Here is a 19,409-nt window from a genome sequence, read left to right as displayed (position 1 = left end):
ACTCAGGGCTCAGTGACTCTTTCCCTCCCTGTTCCCAGTGCCAGGGGCACCTGGCAGAGCAAGGAGGGGCTCCCCTCCCACCACTGGCCCAGAGCGGGAGAGAACAGACCCAGGCCGCAGAGCAGAGCAGCAGTAAGGACAGGCTGGAACCCACGACTGCAGCCTGCTGGAGGTTTCTGAGAGAAAACAGGACTTTGGTTTGGAGTGTGAACTTTAGGACATCTCTGGAGGCCAGGCAAAGTTGATGAGTGGATGCTGGAACAGGTGCAGGGCCATTTTCTGCATCTTTGGAGACTTCCAGAATGCTGACTCCTCCTGCATCCATCCGAGATGTATTTTCCAAGCTTGTTGGTGCCGGCACAGCAGACCCCTAATCACGAGCACGCAGGGGCCCTTCAAGCCCTTCTGACAGTAACTGCTGTCCCCACAAACCCAGACTTAAGGTCCTAAGTCAGAGCCAGGCTATATAATGCTACATCCAAAAGCAATGTGAAAATGGCTTCTTAACTCATTTGACTTTAAACAAATGGTAAGGGACCAACTTGAGGGAATTCTACAACATGACGGGACTGAACACTTCAAAAACGTCAACATCATAAAAGGCAAAGAAAGGCAAAGGAATCGCTCCACATTATAAGAGACTAAAGACAGGATATTAACTGTAGTGTGTGATCCTGGATTGTATCCTAGACCAGAAAAGAACATTATTGGGACAGTTGGCAAAATTGAAGCATGAACCACGGATTAGGTACTATTGTACTGATTAAAATTATACATTTCCTGAATTTGATAACAATGCTCTGGTCATATGAGAGAATGTCCTTGTTCTTAGAAAATGTACACTAAAGTATTACATTTAGGGAGTAAAGGGATGCGATGTAGGCAAGTAACTCTCAAACAGTTCGTGGCTGGTGGGGGACAAGGGGGTGAGGGGGGAGGGAGGGGAGGAAGAAAAGAATGAATAATGAAATGTGGCAAAATGTTCCTTGGTCTACCCTCGAAACGATTCTGTAATTGTTAAATTAATTCACAATGAACAGTTTTAAAGTTAGGGGACGGAGGACACATGTTCAGCCTGAGCTGAAAGGACTAACTGCTTTGTTTGCGGAGTGAGCGGACAGCACAACTCACCAGGGGATGGGGGCTGCCCCCACAGGCCTGCCTCATCGCCCCCAGACACAGGAAATACTTCTAATTACCCACTTGCCTTCTGAGTCCTAGGAGGCTGGGAGGAGGGCATTTGGAAGAGTGAGGATGTTACTGAGACTAGACACGGGACTGCAGCAGAGGACAGAGCTGGCAAAGGGGCTCCGGGAAGACTGAAAAGCAGTCGTAATCACGCCCATTGACTGAGCGTCAGGAGGGGACGCAGACTCAGTGCCAAGGGCCTTCCACGCAAGCCCTCATCTGATCCTCACAGCCACCACACTCGGTTATCCCGATTTTGCAGATGAGGATGCTGGCTCAGAGACAAGAGGATAAGTAATCTGCCCAAGGCCATATGGCTAGTAAGTGGCCGAGTGGACTCAATCAAATGGGTCTGTTTCCTCCAGAACCAGGACTCTGAACTACAAACCCTACTGCCTTCAGACCCATGGATCAAAATCCCTCCCAGTCTGTGAGCTTTTAAAAAGCAGTGACCTCATTCCACAAACACACACTGGGACCCTTGCATTACTGGGTGCCATGGACTGAACTGTGTCCCCCTCCCCAAATTCATATGTTGACGCCATAACCCCCAATGTGACTACATTTGGAGATAGAGCCTTTAGGAGATAATTAAGATCAAAAAGGTAGGGCCCAGGACTTCCCTGGCGGCACACTGATTAAGAATCTGTCTGCCAGTGCAGGGGACACGGGTTCGAGCCCTGGTCGGGGAAGAACCCACATGCCATGGAGCAACTAAGCCCATGCACCACAACTACGGAGCCTGCACTCTAGAGCCCACAAGCCACGACTACTGAGCCTGCGTGCCACAACTACTGAAGCCGTGCGCCTAGAGCCCGTGCTCCGCAACAAGAGAAGCCACTGCAATGAGAAGCCCGTGCACCGCAACGAAGAGTAGCCCCTGCTCACCGCAGCTAGAGAAAGCTCACGCACAGCAATGAAGACCCAATGCAGACAAAAATAAATAAAAGTAAAAAAAAAAAGGTAGGGCCCTAATCCAATAGGCTTGGTGGCTTGAGAAGAGGAAGAGACATCTCTCTCTCCAAGCGCATGCACCAAGGAAAGGCCATGTGAGCACACAGTGAGATGCTGTCTGCAAGCCAGGAAGAGAGGCCTCGTGCGAACCCAACTGCTAGCACCCTGATCCTGGACTTCTACTTTTAGACCATTGAGAAAATAAGTTTCTGTTAGTTAAGCCACCCAGTCCATGGTATTTTGTCATAGCAGCCTGAGCTGATTAAGACACTGGGCTACCTCCTAAAAAATCTCCCAAGTGAAACACAGAATGGTGTGTGTGCACTGGGGAAGGGGGGCAAGCAGGGAAGGGAGCAAGGGAGAGGATCTCCTTCTCCTTTCGTAACGGAGGGCTGGGGCGGGGGTGTTGCACCGGCTCATGGAACCAAGGGTGCAAGGGCTTAGGTCTCTTGCTTGCCCCCAACTCCTTCCCGTCCAACTTACGCTCCTGATGCTCCTTGGGAAACCTCAGCAAGGATCCTAGAACTGACATTAGCACTAGAAGGAAACCTGGAGGTCATCCCACTTGAGCCCTTCATCTGACAGGCAGGAACACTGAGGTCCCAAGAAGCGAAGGGACTCGTTTGGGTTTTTTTTTCAAGTCTGCAGATGAGCTAGAACGAGTCCCCAAGGCTGCGGGCCCAGCCCCAGCCATCACCCCATTTGACCCCCCCCCCGCAAAAGACATTCTACCTGAGCAAAACAGTGCCGTCTCCTGCTCAAGGGCCCTCTGACGAACTCTTGCCACTAAGAGGTGACGCATTAAACACACGACAGCCCCAGGAAGGGACGGGAAGGCCTCATCACCTCTCCTGTCGATGGTGTGGTCCCTTGCTCTAACCAACACTGGTCCCGAGGCAGGGGTGACACAGTCTGAGGTAACACAAAATCTCAACTACTGAAGACTCTGTCATCCAGAGGGGGCCTCTGGAATTTGCTCCAACAAAACCAGGTAAGAACCCCGGGTGCCGGGTGCTGACTTTGGTGGGTTAAAGACCACCCATACCCTAGAGTTGTATTTATAGCAGAGCAAAAGCCCACTGCAATGCCTCACAACTATTTGAAATAAGCTTCTGAGCCAGCATTTCCCTGACCGCTCCCAGGAACATCCAAGTTCTGTGAAACGTTCATAGAATTTCATTGTTTTAAAAAAGGCTAGAGTATTATTTTTCTTCTAAGATTTATTTTATAAACATGTAAGAAAAGTTCTACGTTATTACTGGTCAGACTACACAACAACAGTCTGCCTTGAAGCCAGCATGCTGTTCTCAAGTTCATCAAAGACATTCTGTCCTTCTAGTTCTTCAAAGAAAAAAATGGTTTGACTTCTAATTTACTTATTGTGTAAGATTTAAAGGCAAATACTTGTACATCAACTTATTTGTGCAGCAATTAATTAATCTGTGAAGCCGTCATTTGCTGTTAACTTTAATCCAAATTGCCTGTTAGCATTTCACCGTAACTTTAAAACTGCTCCGCGTGACAGTGGGAAGCCTACTTTAGGCAAAAGAGTTGTTGCCAGGAACGAGTTGTTTCTTTGTGTCTTCTTTGGGCTGCTGTCACTTCCTCACCAATTGGATCAGATGCTAAGAATCGGCCCAGCAGTCTCTCTTTGGGGCCTCTGATCCACCCGCCGGCTTCCTTTCTTGGTCTCCTGGGTGCAGATGAATGCTTTCTAAAAAATATTCTGGATTATCTACATGACTCTCTAGCAAATTCTTTACAAAGCCAGGTAAGCTTCAGCTCAGATACAGCCAGATCATCAAAATTTGAACTTCATGGAGGTCTACTTAATGAGATTCTTTCTTATGCAAGTGCGATTTATGCACTTGTGAACAACCTTCCTCTTTTTTGAATCTGGTAGTCTCCGCTAGAAGCAGACTAGCCTGCAGACAAAGGTGCCAGAGCTGGGTTGGCTTCCCACAATTCATTCATTTGCCAAACACTTTTTAGGCACCATTTACTCTGGACTGGCCTGGTAGGAAGAACAGATAACAACATGAAGAAGCCTGCTCACAGGGGCTGCTAGCAGGGAAAACAAAACATGAAAATAAAGTGTTGTGTGTACAAGGCAGAACCACGAGAACTAGCCTGTAACAGGATGCCGGGGCTTCAGAGAATGGAGCTGCTCCAGCAGCTGGGGAATTCACACATCCAGCTATGTGTACAGGGGATCTGCCAGGTGCCAGGCACGGCACTCGGACTGGGGAAGCCCATGACCAAGCCAGATGTGGCCCTGCTCTCACGGAGCTCACAGTCTAACAAGAAGACAAAGCAGGAAGACGGAACTGCGATCCAGTGTACCGGTGTGCTGGCTTGAGGGGGTACAGAGATTTGGCATTACATACATATTTCACTTAGGCAAACATTATGGTATTTGTCTGAAAAAGTTAGGGAAAAAAAAAAGTCAAGGAAAACAGTTTTAAGTCATTTGGGCCATTCCATCTGCCACTCCGCTCCCTGAGCAGACAGGCGGGAGGGCCAGAGGTGAGCTTGTGCCCCTGCTGCTCCCGTGGCCTGTCTCAGTTCCCAAGAGCCTCTTCAAAAGCGAACTGCTCGCCTGAGTGTGAGTCTAACAGCTACAAATAAGTGTTGCTTGCATAACACGGCCCTATTTGCAGGCTAACCACTTCTCCTGGTGCTCAGCGAAAGAAACTGTGACCTATTCCTGCACAGGCAGGAACCAGCCGCACTGCACCCTGCGAGAATGGTCTTCAACATGGCGCCTTCCTCAAGGTGTCTGAAAGGAGTTTTGATTACACTCAATTTTTATCCTAGGCATGACTTTATAACCTAAACCTGGAATGTAACAAGACTCCTTCGTGGCAGTACCATGGGACACATAACAGGGCCAATAACCTTGCTCTGGAAGTTGCAGGTAGCTTCCTGGAGAGGTTTGTAAGTCCTTGAGGATGAGGGAGAGGAGAAGGCAAAGCTGAAGTGGGATGAGGAGAGGACCAGGGGGTCACTGGGGAAAGGAACAGCACTGAGCAAAGTCTGGGAGGCTGGTGAGATCAAGATGCCTCCAGGAAACCAGCAGGCAGAAAGTCGGGGAGGATGGGGAGAAGAGGCTAGAGATACTGCCAGAGGCTAGATCTTGACCAGCCTCGTGAGCTGTCAAACGAGTTCAGAATTTATCCCATCGGCAATGGTGATGCTTTTAGGCAGAGGAGTAATAGGAATAACCTTCGTAAGAATGTTCGTCCTGAAGCACATGAAAAGATGCCCAACATCATTAGTCATCAAGGAAATGCAAATCAAAACCATAATGAGATACCAATTCACATCGAAACATAACAAGTCTTGACAAAGATGTGGAAAAATTGGAACCCTCATACGTTGCTGGGGGGAATGGAAAATGGTGCAGCCACTTGGAAAAACAGTCTGGCAGCTCTTCAAAGGTTAAAGATAGAGATACCAGAGGACCCAGCAATTCCACTCCTAGGTATATAACCCAAGAGTAATGAAAACATATGTCCATGTAAAAACTTGTACATGAATTCTCACAGCAGCCTTATTCGTAACAGCCAAAAAGTAGAAACAACCCACCGGTCCATCAACTGATGAATGGCTAAACAAAATATGGTATACCCATACGATGGAACATTACTCAGCAATAAAAAGAAACGAAGTACTGACATATATTACAACATGGATGAACCTCGAAAACATGTTTAGTTAAAGAAACCAGTCACAAAAGCCACAAAGTGTATGATTTCCATTTATATGAAATGTTCAGAACAGATAAATCCATAGACACAAAAAGTAGTTAGTGGTTGCCAGTGGGGAACAGGGGATGGGGTACTGCGAATGGGTACAGGGTTTCTTTTTGATGATGAAAATATTCTAACATTGATTATGGCAATGGATGCACAACTCTGTGAATCTACTAAAAGCCACTGAAATGTACACTTTAAATGGGTGAACCGTATGCTATGTAAATTATATCTCAATGAAGCTGCTAACAACACCGAAAGTTCATCCCAGCTGCAGTGTGCAGAATGGAGAAGGAGAGACAGGGGAGAGGAACCAGTAAAGAGGCTGCTGCAGGGATGGAGTGGGAGAAGACAGTTTCTGACCTAAGGCGAGGGACTCATGGGGTCAGGCTAGAGGAGGCCAGGGGAGGAGAGGTTCCATTGTGTGCTGGGCTCCACAAGCTCTCCTGGGTAGTTGGCACCTCTCCCAAGGTGGAGAGTGGAAAACAGAAATGAGGTATCTGTAATTATTATCAAGCAGCAAAACGTATCTAAAATCTCATATGTGTAAAGACTAAACCGACTGTCCATCTTTGCTCCCCAGCTCCCAAGAAAGGGCCTGGGCTTCCAGAACCCCCCACTCGTAAGACGCTGCAAGATCTGAGTGCTTGAGTGGGCTGGAGAGTGAGAGGCTAAGGCCAATAACTTTGGGAAATAAAACTTAACGTCTTTAAAGGTAATTTTTTGGGCTGTGCGTGTTTGTGAGAACAGCAAGGCTGCTGAAGTAGGCATTTTTCTTGGTCACAACAGTTTTAACTACATACCACCGCCCTTCCTGAAAGCCTTCCTTGATTCCTAGCAAAAGACTGGTGAGGGCTGAAAGGCCATGGGACAAGTGGGCCTGAACTACTGGTGGGAAAGGGTCATGACTGGGAAACACAAGGGAAAGTCTGAGAAGGGGAGTTTTCTGAACACTGCAGAGAGAATGTCAGTGGGGACCCTGACCACGGGGACCTCTTTGTCTCACTAGTGGCCCAGAGACTGGAATGGGGTGGGGGTAGTCCCGTCCACAACCTCACACACACCCTCAGCTGTCTCCTTGACACTCCCCGCACCTGCCGCAGATGCTGGTGCTGGCCAGCCCGCTGCAGCCACCGCTCTGAGACAGCAAAACACCATTAAGACGCACCAACGAAGCCAGCAGCTCAGGTACCAGCCCATTCATTTGCTAGAAGGGGAAACTGAGGCCCAGGCCCACGGAGCAGAGCCAGGGGTCGGCGTCTCTGACTCTACAGCCCCAGCACTTCTCACTTGACCAACCGCCCAGACCCTGGCCCCTCCTCAAGAACCTGGTTCCCAGCTGTGTGCTTCATGGGCAAAGAGCTGAGAAACCTCAGAAACCTTAGGTCTCAACTGGCAGGGAAACCAGAACCAGCTCTTTCCTAGAATCCCACTAGGAAGCTGAAACATATCATGGTTACATGCTCTCATCTTTCTACAGGGAGGGAAAAAGCAGGTTAACCAACAAAATATGGACAACACAGTTCTTGTTGCAACTCTCAAGTCTCCCCGCCCTTCTTTATTAAACAAAGCGTTCGTTCTGCCCTCCACCGCACCGCACTGCAATCAACTAATCATGTGACCATTAGCTCAGGCAGAGCAAAGAGCTCTAGAACCCTGAGCTGCACTGGGTGCTGAACATTCCAGACAGGTGAGGGGCTGTGACATCACACAAGCAACACAGGCTTTATTCTCTTTAACTCCTAAGCTCTACTGAATTGAAGTAAGACACTATTTTTAAGCCTGCAGAGGAATACAACACTAAATACTTCAAAATAAAAATCAGACAGGAAGACAAAATAACCTACCACCTTCTCATGGTAAAATAATCTGAAAGGAGTTTAGAAATAAATGAACTAAAATTTCTGTAACTATTATCTTATTTGCCAGTTTTGCAGAGTCTTCAAGTGCCAGAACTTGGAGACAGAAAGAATAAATATCAGTGTTATCACTTCTGAAGTGATAATAAATGACAGGTTCCCATCTCAGGTGGATGGGTTTTTTTCCCTACAGCGGCCAAAAAGCAAGGTAAACTCTATGTACAACAGACAGACTATACAGTTAGGATCATTTAAAAATAATGCGGCTCCCCTCTTTGCCTTCTTCCAAAGTATATAATATATATTTAACAGCACATAAGAAGACACCACTTGAGCTTCCCTCGTAGCCAAAAGGAAATATTTTCACATATAAAAATTAAAAATTTAAACTTTTAAATCATTAATATTTTTTAAACATAATACAGACTTAAAAATTGTTCAACATTAACCCATGACCCCACCCCTAGCACAAAAATCCACCCCAAAGTCACAGTTTTTTGTTCCTAAAAATCCCACAGCACTGAACTTGATCTTCACTGCAAGCTGATTGCTAACAAGGCCCCCTAACAGAAATCCCCAGGGAGGAACGAAGGGCGATCGACGCTGCGGCTCTTATCTACCTGGGCGGCATGGGTGCACCTCTGAGGTCAGGTCCATGAGATTCGGCCCCCACACTAGGATCCTGGAAGGGTGAGCTGGCAGCTTCCCTCATCTTCCCCCTCGAAGGCTGTCCAATAAGCACCTGGGAATTGACTTTTCTTGGAAAAAGGGTGCTGGTAACAGCTGTCAGGGCCAAGGCAATAGTGAGAAGTTCAGTTCTCTGCTCTTTGGATGAACTGTGTAAAACATTTCTTTTAAAAGACACAATGTTAAAAATATTAAGAAAAATGTCTACAAAATCTGGAGGGCTGCCTTTTCCTCAAAGGGTAAAGCTTGTGGGGTGGTGGGAAAAGAAATGAGGGCCCAGAACTATAACTCTGCAGCAAAAGATTAGATAGATGCCCTTCAAAACATGTCACATTCTTAAGATGTCTTGCTGAAGTAGCAAGAGCGGAGGGTGACTGCGTGAGCCAGAACGGGAGGGGCGCCAACTCCCGCATGGGGGGTTCCTACTGTGCACCCCACCCTGCAAAAGAATGTCAGGCTTCAGGGCAGCTGCCTTGGACCCCAAGGGCATCAGGACTCTGCCTCTGAACCAGAGCTGCTTTCCCGACTAACTTCAATCTGGAGAGATGGTAAGTTATCTAACCGGCTCTTCTTTTGGCGAGACTGTTCTTTCTCCTTAATCAGAGCCCCCCATGCCCTCTGCAGCTCGGAGTCATCTTCCTCTGTGCCGGGCGCCCTGTGATCCGCTTTCTTCGTGTGCTTTTCTTTGGTCTTGGGTGCAGATCCTAAGCGATTCCATAAACTACCTGTTTGGGTGAGAAGGCATTTCAGCTCTGGCAGTCGATGCTGAGAAACAGGGGCACTGGCAACACCTGACGTGCAGGAAGCACGGGGCGGGGGGCGGGGATGGAGCCAGCGGGGCGGCTGGGGGGTTGTCCGTGGCACCTGCAACCATGGTGCAGCCTTGGGCAGATCCTCTCCTTTCCCCGGCTGCAGTCCCCTGCCTGCAGACTGAGAGAACTGGACCCAACGGGAGATTCTCTCAGCTCGGGGATATGTGCCCCCCGACCCCACCCTACCCCATGCTAGGCACATCAGAATCACCTGGGAGGCTGCTTATACTACACCTGCCCCTGCCTGGTGAGACTCACCATCCCGTCCGTGGACAACTTCATTCTGCCAGGACTGGGCCATTCCCAAATCTTCCCAGCTACAACATTCTACAAACTGATGGGCCTGCTACACTGTCAACTTTCAGATTCTGCCCACTCTCCATTAATTTTTCAAATATTAATATTTAACAATAGAGAAATACACAGAATTTCGTAAGATAGACACTCTGTAAGGCAATTAAAAGTTTTATGTATAAGGGCTTCCCTGGTGGCGCAGTGGTTGAGAGTCCGCCTGCCGATGCAGGGGACACGGGTTCGTGCCCCGGTCCAGGAAGATCCCACATGCTGCGGAGCGGCTGGGCCCGTGAGCCATGGCCACTGAGCCTGAGCATCCGGAGCCTGTGCTCCGCAATGGGAGAGGCCACAAAAGTGAGAGGCCCACGTACCGCAAAAAAAAAAAAAAAAAGTTTTATTTATAAAAGCTATAACAATGTGGAAAAATGCCTATGATAAGATGATATATGAAAATAATAGTATATTTATATGGGTAAAGACTGGAATAGCATGAAACTAAAAAGTCTTTGTGTTAAACAGAAAGAATCAGGGGTGGGTCTTTTTTCCCATTTTCTAAATTTTCCACACTGTTACCATTATGATGATGATGATGATGATGATGACAATGACTATAATGAAAGAGGAAAAATAATTTATTTTTGTCATATGCTATTTCCTGCCTTCTGCTAACAAAGTATTTCTGTGCTACACCCATTGTCTCTGCTCTTACCCAATTCCCTTCCCCGTCAGTTTTCAGTGTTACCAACCTGATTTCTTCTCCCGAGTATCAGAGTAGAGGCCTTTAACATCTTGCCTGGGAACACCTAGCCTACTATGTACATCAGAAAAGGGCTCTCTCCGAACGACTGGGTTACTACTAAAAGCCTTTTCCGGAGAATGTGGTCTTTTTCCTAATCGCTGGCGTATATCTAGAAAAAGAAAAAAAGTACTGCCATGACCACGTGCATATGCTTTGCTATCTGTACTGTCAACCTGAGATCTCTGCAGGACCTGGTACCAAATCTCCCTGAGATTTAGACACGCGCTGGACATGGGGCCCAGCACAACCAGGCTTTTAAGAGCCTTCCCTCTACAGAGTCTGGATTCTCTGGGAAAATTCAAATGAGAATCCCCAGGGGCTCGCAGGGGGAAAAAAACCTTAGCTGACTGCTCCAGAAAGGAACTTCTCAGGCAGAATTGTCTGCTTTGTGTTTTCTGTAGTAGGATCAAGCAGAGCAAATAATTTACGAACATTTCGGCTAACAAGAAATACTGCAAGCTCCCTGAGGACAGAAGCCGCAATCTCTGAACATGTAAGAAGTTCTCAATAAACTATTACATTGAACAATAGTTGTAATGAGACTGACAAAAAGCAAAGGATCAAGGGAAGATGTCCCAAATCATATTTGTTTTTCCTCCAAGCCCCGCCCCCCCAGAAACCTGCCTGTCCTCCTGAGCTCCCTCTCACAATAACAGCAACCACAAAAACACATTTATTAGCAAGTCCCTGTGCTGGGCTTTCACCCACCTTGCCTATGCTCTCTGAGGACAGCACCCCCATCTTTCAGCCCCTCAGGCCTGGGCCCTTGGCTTCTCTCCCTTTCCTCCCGCAATTCCCAGCGCCGAGTCTTCTTCCTCTCCAAGGCTGACACTGTCATCAGTTCTGCCTCCACTGTCCCTGATCTAGTTCAGGCCCTTGTTACTTACTTAACTCTCTGTCACATGCTACGCCGCCACCAAGTTACCTTTCTAAAATAGATATAAGATCAGGTTACTTCCCACCTCAAAAAAATTAGGTTTGCCAACTGAGATCCTATTTCCTCTCCGAGGCCTCACTCCACAGTCACGTGCTCGGAGAAGCATCCCACAACAGATCTTCCCCCAAAAGATCCACCTCCCCTCTCTGCTCCCACAGCCCACTGCTTACAGTGCCCTATCACAGCACTTACTCCATTCTGCTTCAGGTGGAATTACCTGAATGTGTGCCCTTATGTTTTTCCATCTGAGTTCTATGATTACTTTGCATCCCCTGCAAAGACTTCTAACACTCCCAGCATCTAGCCCTGGCACACAGCAGGCATGGCCAAGTACCCACTATATGCGTGTTTGCACATATAAACTAACCAGTTCAAACTCTTAACCATTTATACAACAACCCGAATTAATTTCTATTATCCTTATGTATGAAGTATACCAATGACATACAGAGTAAAATAATTGTTTGGGACAAAAATATTGAAAATGAGTATTGCAAAAGTCTGATTAAATTTCATGTCCTAAAGTGCCAATGCCTAACCCAAAATTTAGAAGTGATGAATCAGGACTACTAAATTGGTCCGTAAATGACAGTGTTTTATCCAAGAACCTATCCCTGTCTGCATTTGCTTTCTGGAACTCAGAATGAAGCCCAGATACACAACTCAACAATACCTGTTTTAGTACTGCTGCCAGGTGGCCGTGGACGTGTGTGTTGACGTTTTTCATCTAACAAATGTCGGACATCTGCAAATTTCTCAGGTGTTAATTTGTTACCAATTCGGTTTTTTATATTGCTTGTAGATAGAGTATCTGCCTTCATGGAGTTCCTTTAAAAAGGGGGGTGGGGGAACAGTAAAACAACTTGAACTGTGGGATAACACTCATACAACAATCTCATACACTCTGGAAAAACAATTTAAGAAACCCAATTAACATGGCCAACCAACATTCACTTACAACACCATAAACCAGTAATTATTTGCTTACAAAAGCCAGGACCAGCCTGCTGTAAAGAGGCTGCTTGGGGTTGAGCAGGCCCGAGTCTTCCGGGGTGGTTTCCGCACACAGCATCTGCAAGCTATCGCAGAGCACGTACCTGCGAGCCCCCTCCTCCTGGGACAAACGCTAAGTAGAGGCCTGCAGAGGGCTGGAGGCCTCTGCTCACCCAGGCTGTGATCTGGCTATAGTCTAGACACAACGGAGTCTACAACCCCTTTCGTTAAAGGACAGACGTCTCTGCCAAAGACCTCTCCCACCATGTCAGGGGACGAGTTCCATTATTCTGGCAGCATTTGCCACTGGAAAGTTCTTTGAAAACTAAAAATAAGGATGTGAACAAGGCCATACAAACCAACCAGCTTAAAAGTTTTTTCTTCCCTTTTCCCAAACACACCATCAAGAGCTCTTAGAGAGCACCCCAGCCTCGAGCCCTCTCTGAGCCATGCATATGCGATCTGCCCTCAGGAATCTGCTCAGCTCCACTGGTCATCAAGGAACGCATATTAAAATAATTGTATTTTTTCGTCCATGAATAGCAAAAATCAGAGTGATAATACCTAAGGTTGGTGAATTATGTAGGCAACAGGTGGTAATTTGAGTAAAACCTTTTTGGAAGGAAATTTAGCAACATCACATTTTAAAACATGTGCCTTGACTTATGCAGTAACTAGAATTTATCTAGTTGTTGCAACAGTAAGAAAACAGAAATCCAGGGAATCCCCTGGCATCCCAGTGGTTAGGGCACTGCTCTTTCACTGCCGAGGGCCCAGGTTTGATCGCTGGTTGGGGAACTAAGATCCTGTGAGCCGCATGGCGCAGCCAAGGGAAAAAAAAACAAAACAGAAATCTCCATCAATAAGGGATTGGTTAAGTAAACAACGACACTTTCACACAATGGACTACATACACTTGAAAAATTAGCAGACGTCTACACTACATTAAATGGAAAAAGCGTATGTCAAAACAATGTAAACAGTATAACTTAATTTTTGTACAAAGATATCTATAATTTCTCTATGTGTTATGTATACACATAAAACTAGCAGGAAAGTAATTCACCCAATTGCTAACAGTCGTTCTCTTAGAAGAGGAGATTACAGGTGACTTCACTTTCTATATCGTTACAGCTTTTATAACAAGGATCACCTCTTGTAAATTAAGAGGAAAAATCAGATGCTTTTATTCAAATTCTACAAAGGACTGAAATTAGAAAAGATAAAAGTGGATATAAAATTAAGAGGCATTAAGAAGAAGTTAGTAACTGGTATTAAGAAGAACTTAGTAATTTTTTAAATCAAATTAAAAGCTAGCACTGATAAAAAGAAAAAAATATTTTTACCTGATATTTTTCAGCTGAGATTCCACTTCGTCCGCATACATTGTCATTTTCATGCTCTTCTTTGGCGAAGGGGTGGAAATCATTTTCAGTTCGAGATCATAGTCCATTTCATCCGAGTCTGAGCCGCTGGCACTGGACCGCCTAGACGTGCTCCGCTCCCGGGTCTGCTTGAGGGCTGGGAGCTCCTCGTGGTACTCCACCACCACCCTGTCATCAGCATCCATGTCCTGGTCCGCCTCTTCCTCCTCCTCCTCTTCCTCCTCCTCGATGGGTTCCTCAGGAACATTCACTAGTCCTAAGGAATTTAACCAAAAAACATTAGGAAAAGCCCTAAAACTAACAAATCCAATTTTCTATTCTACGTCAGTGACCTTTTTAAAAGATGGGATTCCCATCCTTAGAGTTTATTGGGGCATTATGTATAATAGTGCTAATCTGGTTACCATTCTGATCCCGACAACAAAGAATGTCTAGGTAAAGTATGAACGAGCAGCCTGATGCCATATTACAGAGTTATCTAAAATACAGACCCTCATCATTATTCACAGATTCTGTATTTGTGAATTTGCCAATTTTATTTGTAACTCCAGAATCAAAACCCATGGCGCTTTCGTGGTCATTTGTGGACATGCATAGGAGCAGCAAAAAATTTGAGGCACCAGCCATGCATGTTCCCAGCTGCGGGCAAGCAAAGCCACATCTTCTTTGTTTTATCTCTCACACTGTAAACAAGTGTCCTTTTTGTAGTCCAGCGAGTGCTAATTTTTAACACTTTTGTGGCTTTTATTGGTGATTCCCTTGTTTAAAATAGCCTCTGAGCATAGTTCCAAAGCTGTCTAGTGTTCCTAAACGCAATGAGGCTGTGATGTGCCATATGGAGAAAATACGTGTGTTAGATAAGCTTTGTTCGGGCATGAGTTACACTGCTGCTGGCCTCGAGTCCAATGTTAATGAATCAACGGTATGTAGTAAATGAGGTGTCTTTAAGCAGAAACACACATCAAACAAAGTTATATACTGATCAGTTGACAAAAATGGTGTGATTAGGGCTTCCCTGGTGGCGCAGTGGTTGAGAGTCCGCCTGCAGATGCAGGGGACGTGGGTTCGTGCCCCGGTCCGGGAAGATCCCATATGCTGTGGAGCGGCTGGGCCCGTGAGCCATGGGTGCTGAGCCTGCGCATCCGGAGTCTGTGCTCCACAACGGGAGAGGTCACAACAGTGAGAGGCCCACTTACCGCAAAAAAAAAAAAATGGTGTGATTAGAGTCTCTGAATGGTTTTCAATGATCACGGTGACTTTATAGAACATAACCACCATGAATAATGAAATGTACCTTTAAAAGTCATGGAAAAATGCTTGTAAGTGGAATGCTTGAAGCAGAATATAAAATATATGTCCACAACAGTTATTATAGTATTTATTGTGAAAAGAGACAAAGGAAAAATGTAAAATGAAATCAGTTGTTAATCTTGGAGTGCTAGAATTAGAGGCAATTTGTTTTTTAATTTCTTTAATATGAATGTAAAGATTATATAATGAAAATAAAAGTAACTGAAATTGGAAAAGCCTAACTGTGTATCAGAAAAGTATGTGCGTTAAGATGCAGATTTCAAATATACAAGTTTGGATATTCACATGAAATTAAAATGTAGAGATTTCATCTCTCCCTGTCCCTATTACAATGATAAATGTGTATGCGTGTTATTCTGTGTTTGTATGCTGACTTGGCTGGTTCTACAAAGCATATAGAAGATTTTCACAGATCAGACTCAAAATAAACAAATCTTTATAAAACTTAATGAAAATGGTTCTTTCACAATAAGCACCAAAAGGAAGGACGGAAGGAAGGGAGGACGGAAGGAAGGGAGGACGGAAGGAAGGGAGGAAGGGAGGCAGGGGGGTGGGGGGGGGAGGGAGGGGAGAGAGAGGAAGAGAAAAAGAAAGAAAAGAAAAAAGAAGAAACAAAATGAAACCCAAGTCATGATATCCCACTTTACTGAGGCATTCACGTGCACAAGCCAATAAGCACAGAACGCTAAACATAGCAGCTTATTTTCATCAGACAAAGGAACGATCAAATCAACTCATCCAACAAAAGAATTAAAAATTTTTTCATGCAGCTTTTGATATTAATAGGAAAATTAGATTCCTAAGAAAAGTTTTAATTTTTCCTACATCTTGCCTTTATTGTTAGAACGGCTTTTATAAAATCATTTGACCTCTTTGTACGGGGCAATTTCAAATTAATTGTGACTTGACTTACTTTCCTATATGTTGGCAGAGGGTGAGGGCAAGGAAGAGAGGATGATAAAGTTTGGAACCTTAAGAGACTGTATTAAGAATAAAAATATGATTTCAGGAGCCAAACATGTGTCTACCCAAGAGCTGAGCAGGCAACTACCGGAATGTCGGTGTTCATAGGATGTCAAGCCAACGTCGTCCCCAATCAGGGCTCTCTTCTTGATCACATCCCGCTGAATGCGACGGGAATGGTATCTTCGCTTCCTGCAACATTGCCAAAACAAGCACATAATCAAAAACCAGCAGGAAGGGCCTTGAAATCCACTAGTTAATTTCAACTACACCCTGACACAATGTTAGGTGCTGAAACCGAGATATTTCACATGAAGCTGAAAGTCAGCATTCTCACACCATTTACCACAGTTAAAAATCTTGAATTCTTTCTTCTTGTTTTCCTTCACGTCCACATACGGTGTTGACATTCCACTGCAGAATACCAACTGAAGGATTATGAAAAGCTTACATACTATTTAAACTATTGTATTTTAAGGTTTTGGACTCACCAAGAATTACTAAGAATTCCTTTCATGCCTCCGTAATTTGGATTCCCATATTTCATGTAATACTGACTTCTTCTTGCTGCTCCAAGTTCCTTTTTGTCATCTAAAAATTAATTACAAGTTACCAAGGATTTCCTGTGAGTGTGAAGACAATGTTGAATGGGTTTAAAAAAAAAAAAAGAATGTTTTTCATGGCTGGGATCAGATCAGCACAATCAGCCAACAAAAGGGGAGGACGCACTAGAAACACTCACTCTCTGAGCGCCTCCTAACGCACTGCCTTGTGGAGGGGGTGGAGCAAAATTCAGAGACGAGGGAGGTTAAGCTGCTGTTAGGGAGCTGACTTCATAGAGAAAATACTATTAACAACAATACAATATACTAGGTTCCAAGAAGCACAGGGGAACATCAGTTATCACCAGCGTTCAGGAATCAAAAAGGCTTTTAGAAGAGGTGGCATTTTCACTGCCCCCTGAAAGATGATACTCACTTTTGAATGACAACACTTCAATAACACAGAATCAGGGTCAAAGAAACAGATTATACACAGGTCCATGTATTTGGCAAACCATTTTTTTTCCAGTTTACCGTGATGTTCCTCAAAATGGCTTAAGGAAAACAGCACAGCACCATATATCCAGAATGCACACAAATGGTCCCTCGAATAAGTAAATGAAGACAAGACCCCATTTATCAAGTTAAAATGCCAGTTAACAGGAAGAAAAGGTGGTCAGTGAGCACACATATTTTCATAATATAAAGGTCTCTTGACAGCTCCCTGGGCACTCACTGAACGCAAGGGATGAACACCAATGAGAATGTACCCAGTGCTAGAGATAAACTTGGTGTCACAAACCAGAATGTGCACCCTACAAAAAGCATGCCCACCAGCTCCCTGGAGAAATGGCTGATTCCAGATCTGGGGCAGGGAAAGTACAAGTTGAGTCTGGCAAAACAAGATGTTTTATTGTGCCATAAAGAAAGAACTCAAAGAATCATGAAGGCGTGTCACAAGAACACAGTTTGAAGAGGCTCTACTTGCCAAATCCAAAATAATTTGTGAATCAAAATAATGATAAAATGGATGATAACCCATTGAATAAAACTCCATGAATCTAAACTGATATAAGTAAAAAAGATAAGTAAATACATAAACAAATGGGTAAAAAGGGAAAGCTCTTCCTTACGGCAGACTGCCAACTAATAAATGAGAGAGCTAAAAAGTCATCAATGGATCTAAAGCTACGGCATGGAAGTTGGATGAGGAACAGGCTATTTACATAACCTCAAAGCATCTCCCCACAAACCTTTAAATTATAAATGGAAAAAGAGTAACTTTATAGTGGAGAAACCTGGCAATCATTACCTTAACCAAGTGATAAAAGCTAACATCCTCAGGAAGGGGATAAATAAATACAATGTGCCTCCTGACATGATGCACTGAAAATGACACAATGTCACGTCTGTGGTATAAACGCACAACCCGAATTTAATTAGGAGACATCAGACAAACTAAGGGGCAGCCTATAAAATAATGAGCCTATCCTCTTTAAAAATGTCCCAGTCAAGGAAAACAAAGGAGTAGTTCCATATTCAGGGAGACTAAGGCGACACGGCAGACTTAAACACCCAGGCCTAGAGTGGATCCTAGTTCAGTGGGGGAGTAGTATAAAGAATAATCCAAATGTATTTGATAATCATCATTGTCAGCAGCAGCAGCAGCATGAACTCTTAACACTGACACAGCACTCACTGTGTGCCAGGTAGTTTTTTCTTCCCCCAGGTAGTTTAAATATACAGAGTGGGGAGCTGGTACAATCTGAACGTGGGCTCCGAATTAGGTAACAGTATTGTATTAATGCTAAGTTCCCTGATTTTGATAACTGTGTGTAAAACCAAGTCCTTGTTCTTCAGAAATACTTACTGAAGTATTCAGGGGTGAAGAGTTGTCATTTCCAATTAACTCTCAACTGACTCAACCCCCACCACCACACACACATTATTAATGTGTACCCAAATCATTATGTGTAAAAAGCCTTATGAATTGTTAAGAGGCTTTTTATTTAATTCTTTAGAGAATTAGAGTTGAATGGCGCTACTAGCAATGTCCAGGAAGGTATTGCTATGATACCTAAAATACAATTTTAAAGTTTTCATAGTTCAGATGATAAACTGGCTGAAAAGCACATGGGACAAACCAGCTTTGACAGAAAATAACTTACTTTAGCTAGAAACCACAAAAGTGTACAGATAACTAATATTCACTTTCAATGTGTGAAATTCCAACTCAGGCAGCAAGTCATTGATTTTATAAGCACAGAATATTACAGTTTGAAGGATCTTTGAGATTACTTGACCTAGGTTCTGATTCAAGAGAGGTGTCACTCAATAAAAATCACTTTGATTAAAAATAAAAATCAATAAAAAATAAAAATCAATACCAATTATCATTTACCTTTTGTAGCAAACCTCATGAATAACCTATTTCCTTTGGCAAGTTTGTTCGCTGGACGAAGATCATTTCTTAGCAGAGATTCTTCTTCTACCTGAGACAACGTGTCCAACTTAAGGAAAAAGAGCATTTTCGACATAAAAATTAAAGCCTTTTTCATATTCATTCAGCAGCAAAGTTACCACTGATTAAGAAAGCAATCTACCTTTACTAATACCCATCAGCATTACAGCACCAGTTCCTCTGCAGGATGTCTAAGTCAGAGGTCTTCCCTGACCACCTTGTCTAAAAGAATCGTCTCCATCATTCTCTATCTGCTTACCCTTCTTTACTTTTCTTCACAGCACTCATCACTTCCTGACATTATATTACATATCTGTGTATCAGTGTATTGTCTGTCTACCCCACTAGAATGTAGGCTCCGACAGGGTAAGGACTTTGTTTTGCTGGACGCTATACCCCCAGCACCTAGAATTTGGTATATGGTAGGCATTTAATAAATAATTTTAAAATGAATACACTTTAATATTTC

General features: G+C 44.4%; 1 protein-coding gene across 1 annotated transcript in view; it reads right to left on the bottom strand.

The window, feature by feature from the left end:
* Positions 1-1,064: 1,064 nt before the first annotated feature.
* The window catches only part of NCBP3 (nuclear cap binding subunit 3), a 34,111-nt gene continuing 15,766 nt past the window's right edge, over positions 1,065-19,409 (bottom strand). The window contains exons 7-14 of the mRNA XM_082678746.1: positions 18,881-18,989; positions 16,429-16,528; positions 16,026-16,129; positions 13,625-13,919; positions 11,959-12,113; positions 10,296-10,457; positions 9,006-9,168; positions 1,065-8,539 (exon numbers count right to left, since the gene is read on the bottom strand). Of these exons, the coding sequence (XP_082534872.1) occupies positions 8,431-8,539; positions 9,006-9,168; positions 10,296-10,457; positions 11,959-12,113; positions 13,625-13,919; positions 16,026-16,129; positions 16,429-16,528; positions 18,881-18,989 (1,197 nt within the window). The 3' untranslated portion in view covers positions 1,065-8,430. The remainder of the gene's footprint in view (positions 8,540-9,005; positions 9,169-10,295; positions 10,458-11,958; positions 12,114-13,624; positions 13,920-16,025; positions 16,130-16,428; positions 16,529-18,880; positions 18,990-19,409) is intronic.

Source organism: Grampus griseus (genome assembly GCF_964374135.1).
Source record: "Grampus griseus genome assembly, chromosome: 20".
Classification (NCBI taxonomy): domain Eukaryota; kingdom Metazoa; phylum Chordata; class Mammalia; order Artiodactyla; family Delphinidae; genus Grampus; species Grampus griseus.
This window is presented reverse-complemented; position numbering and strand designations above follow the sequence as displayed.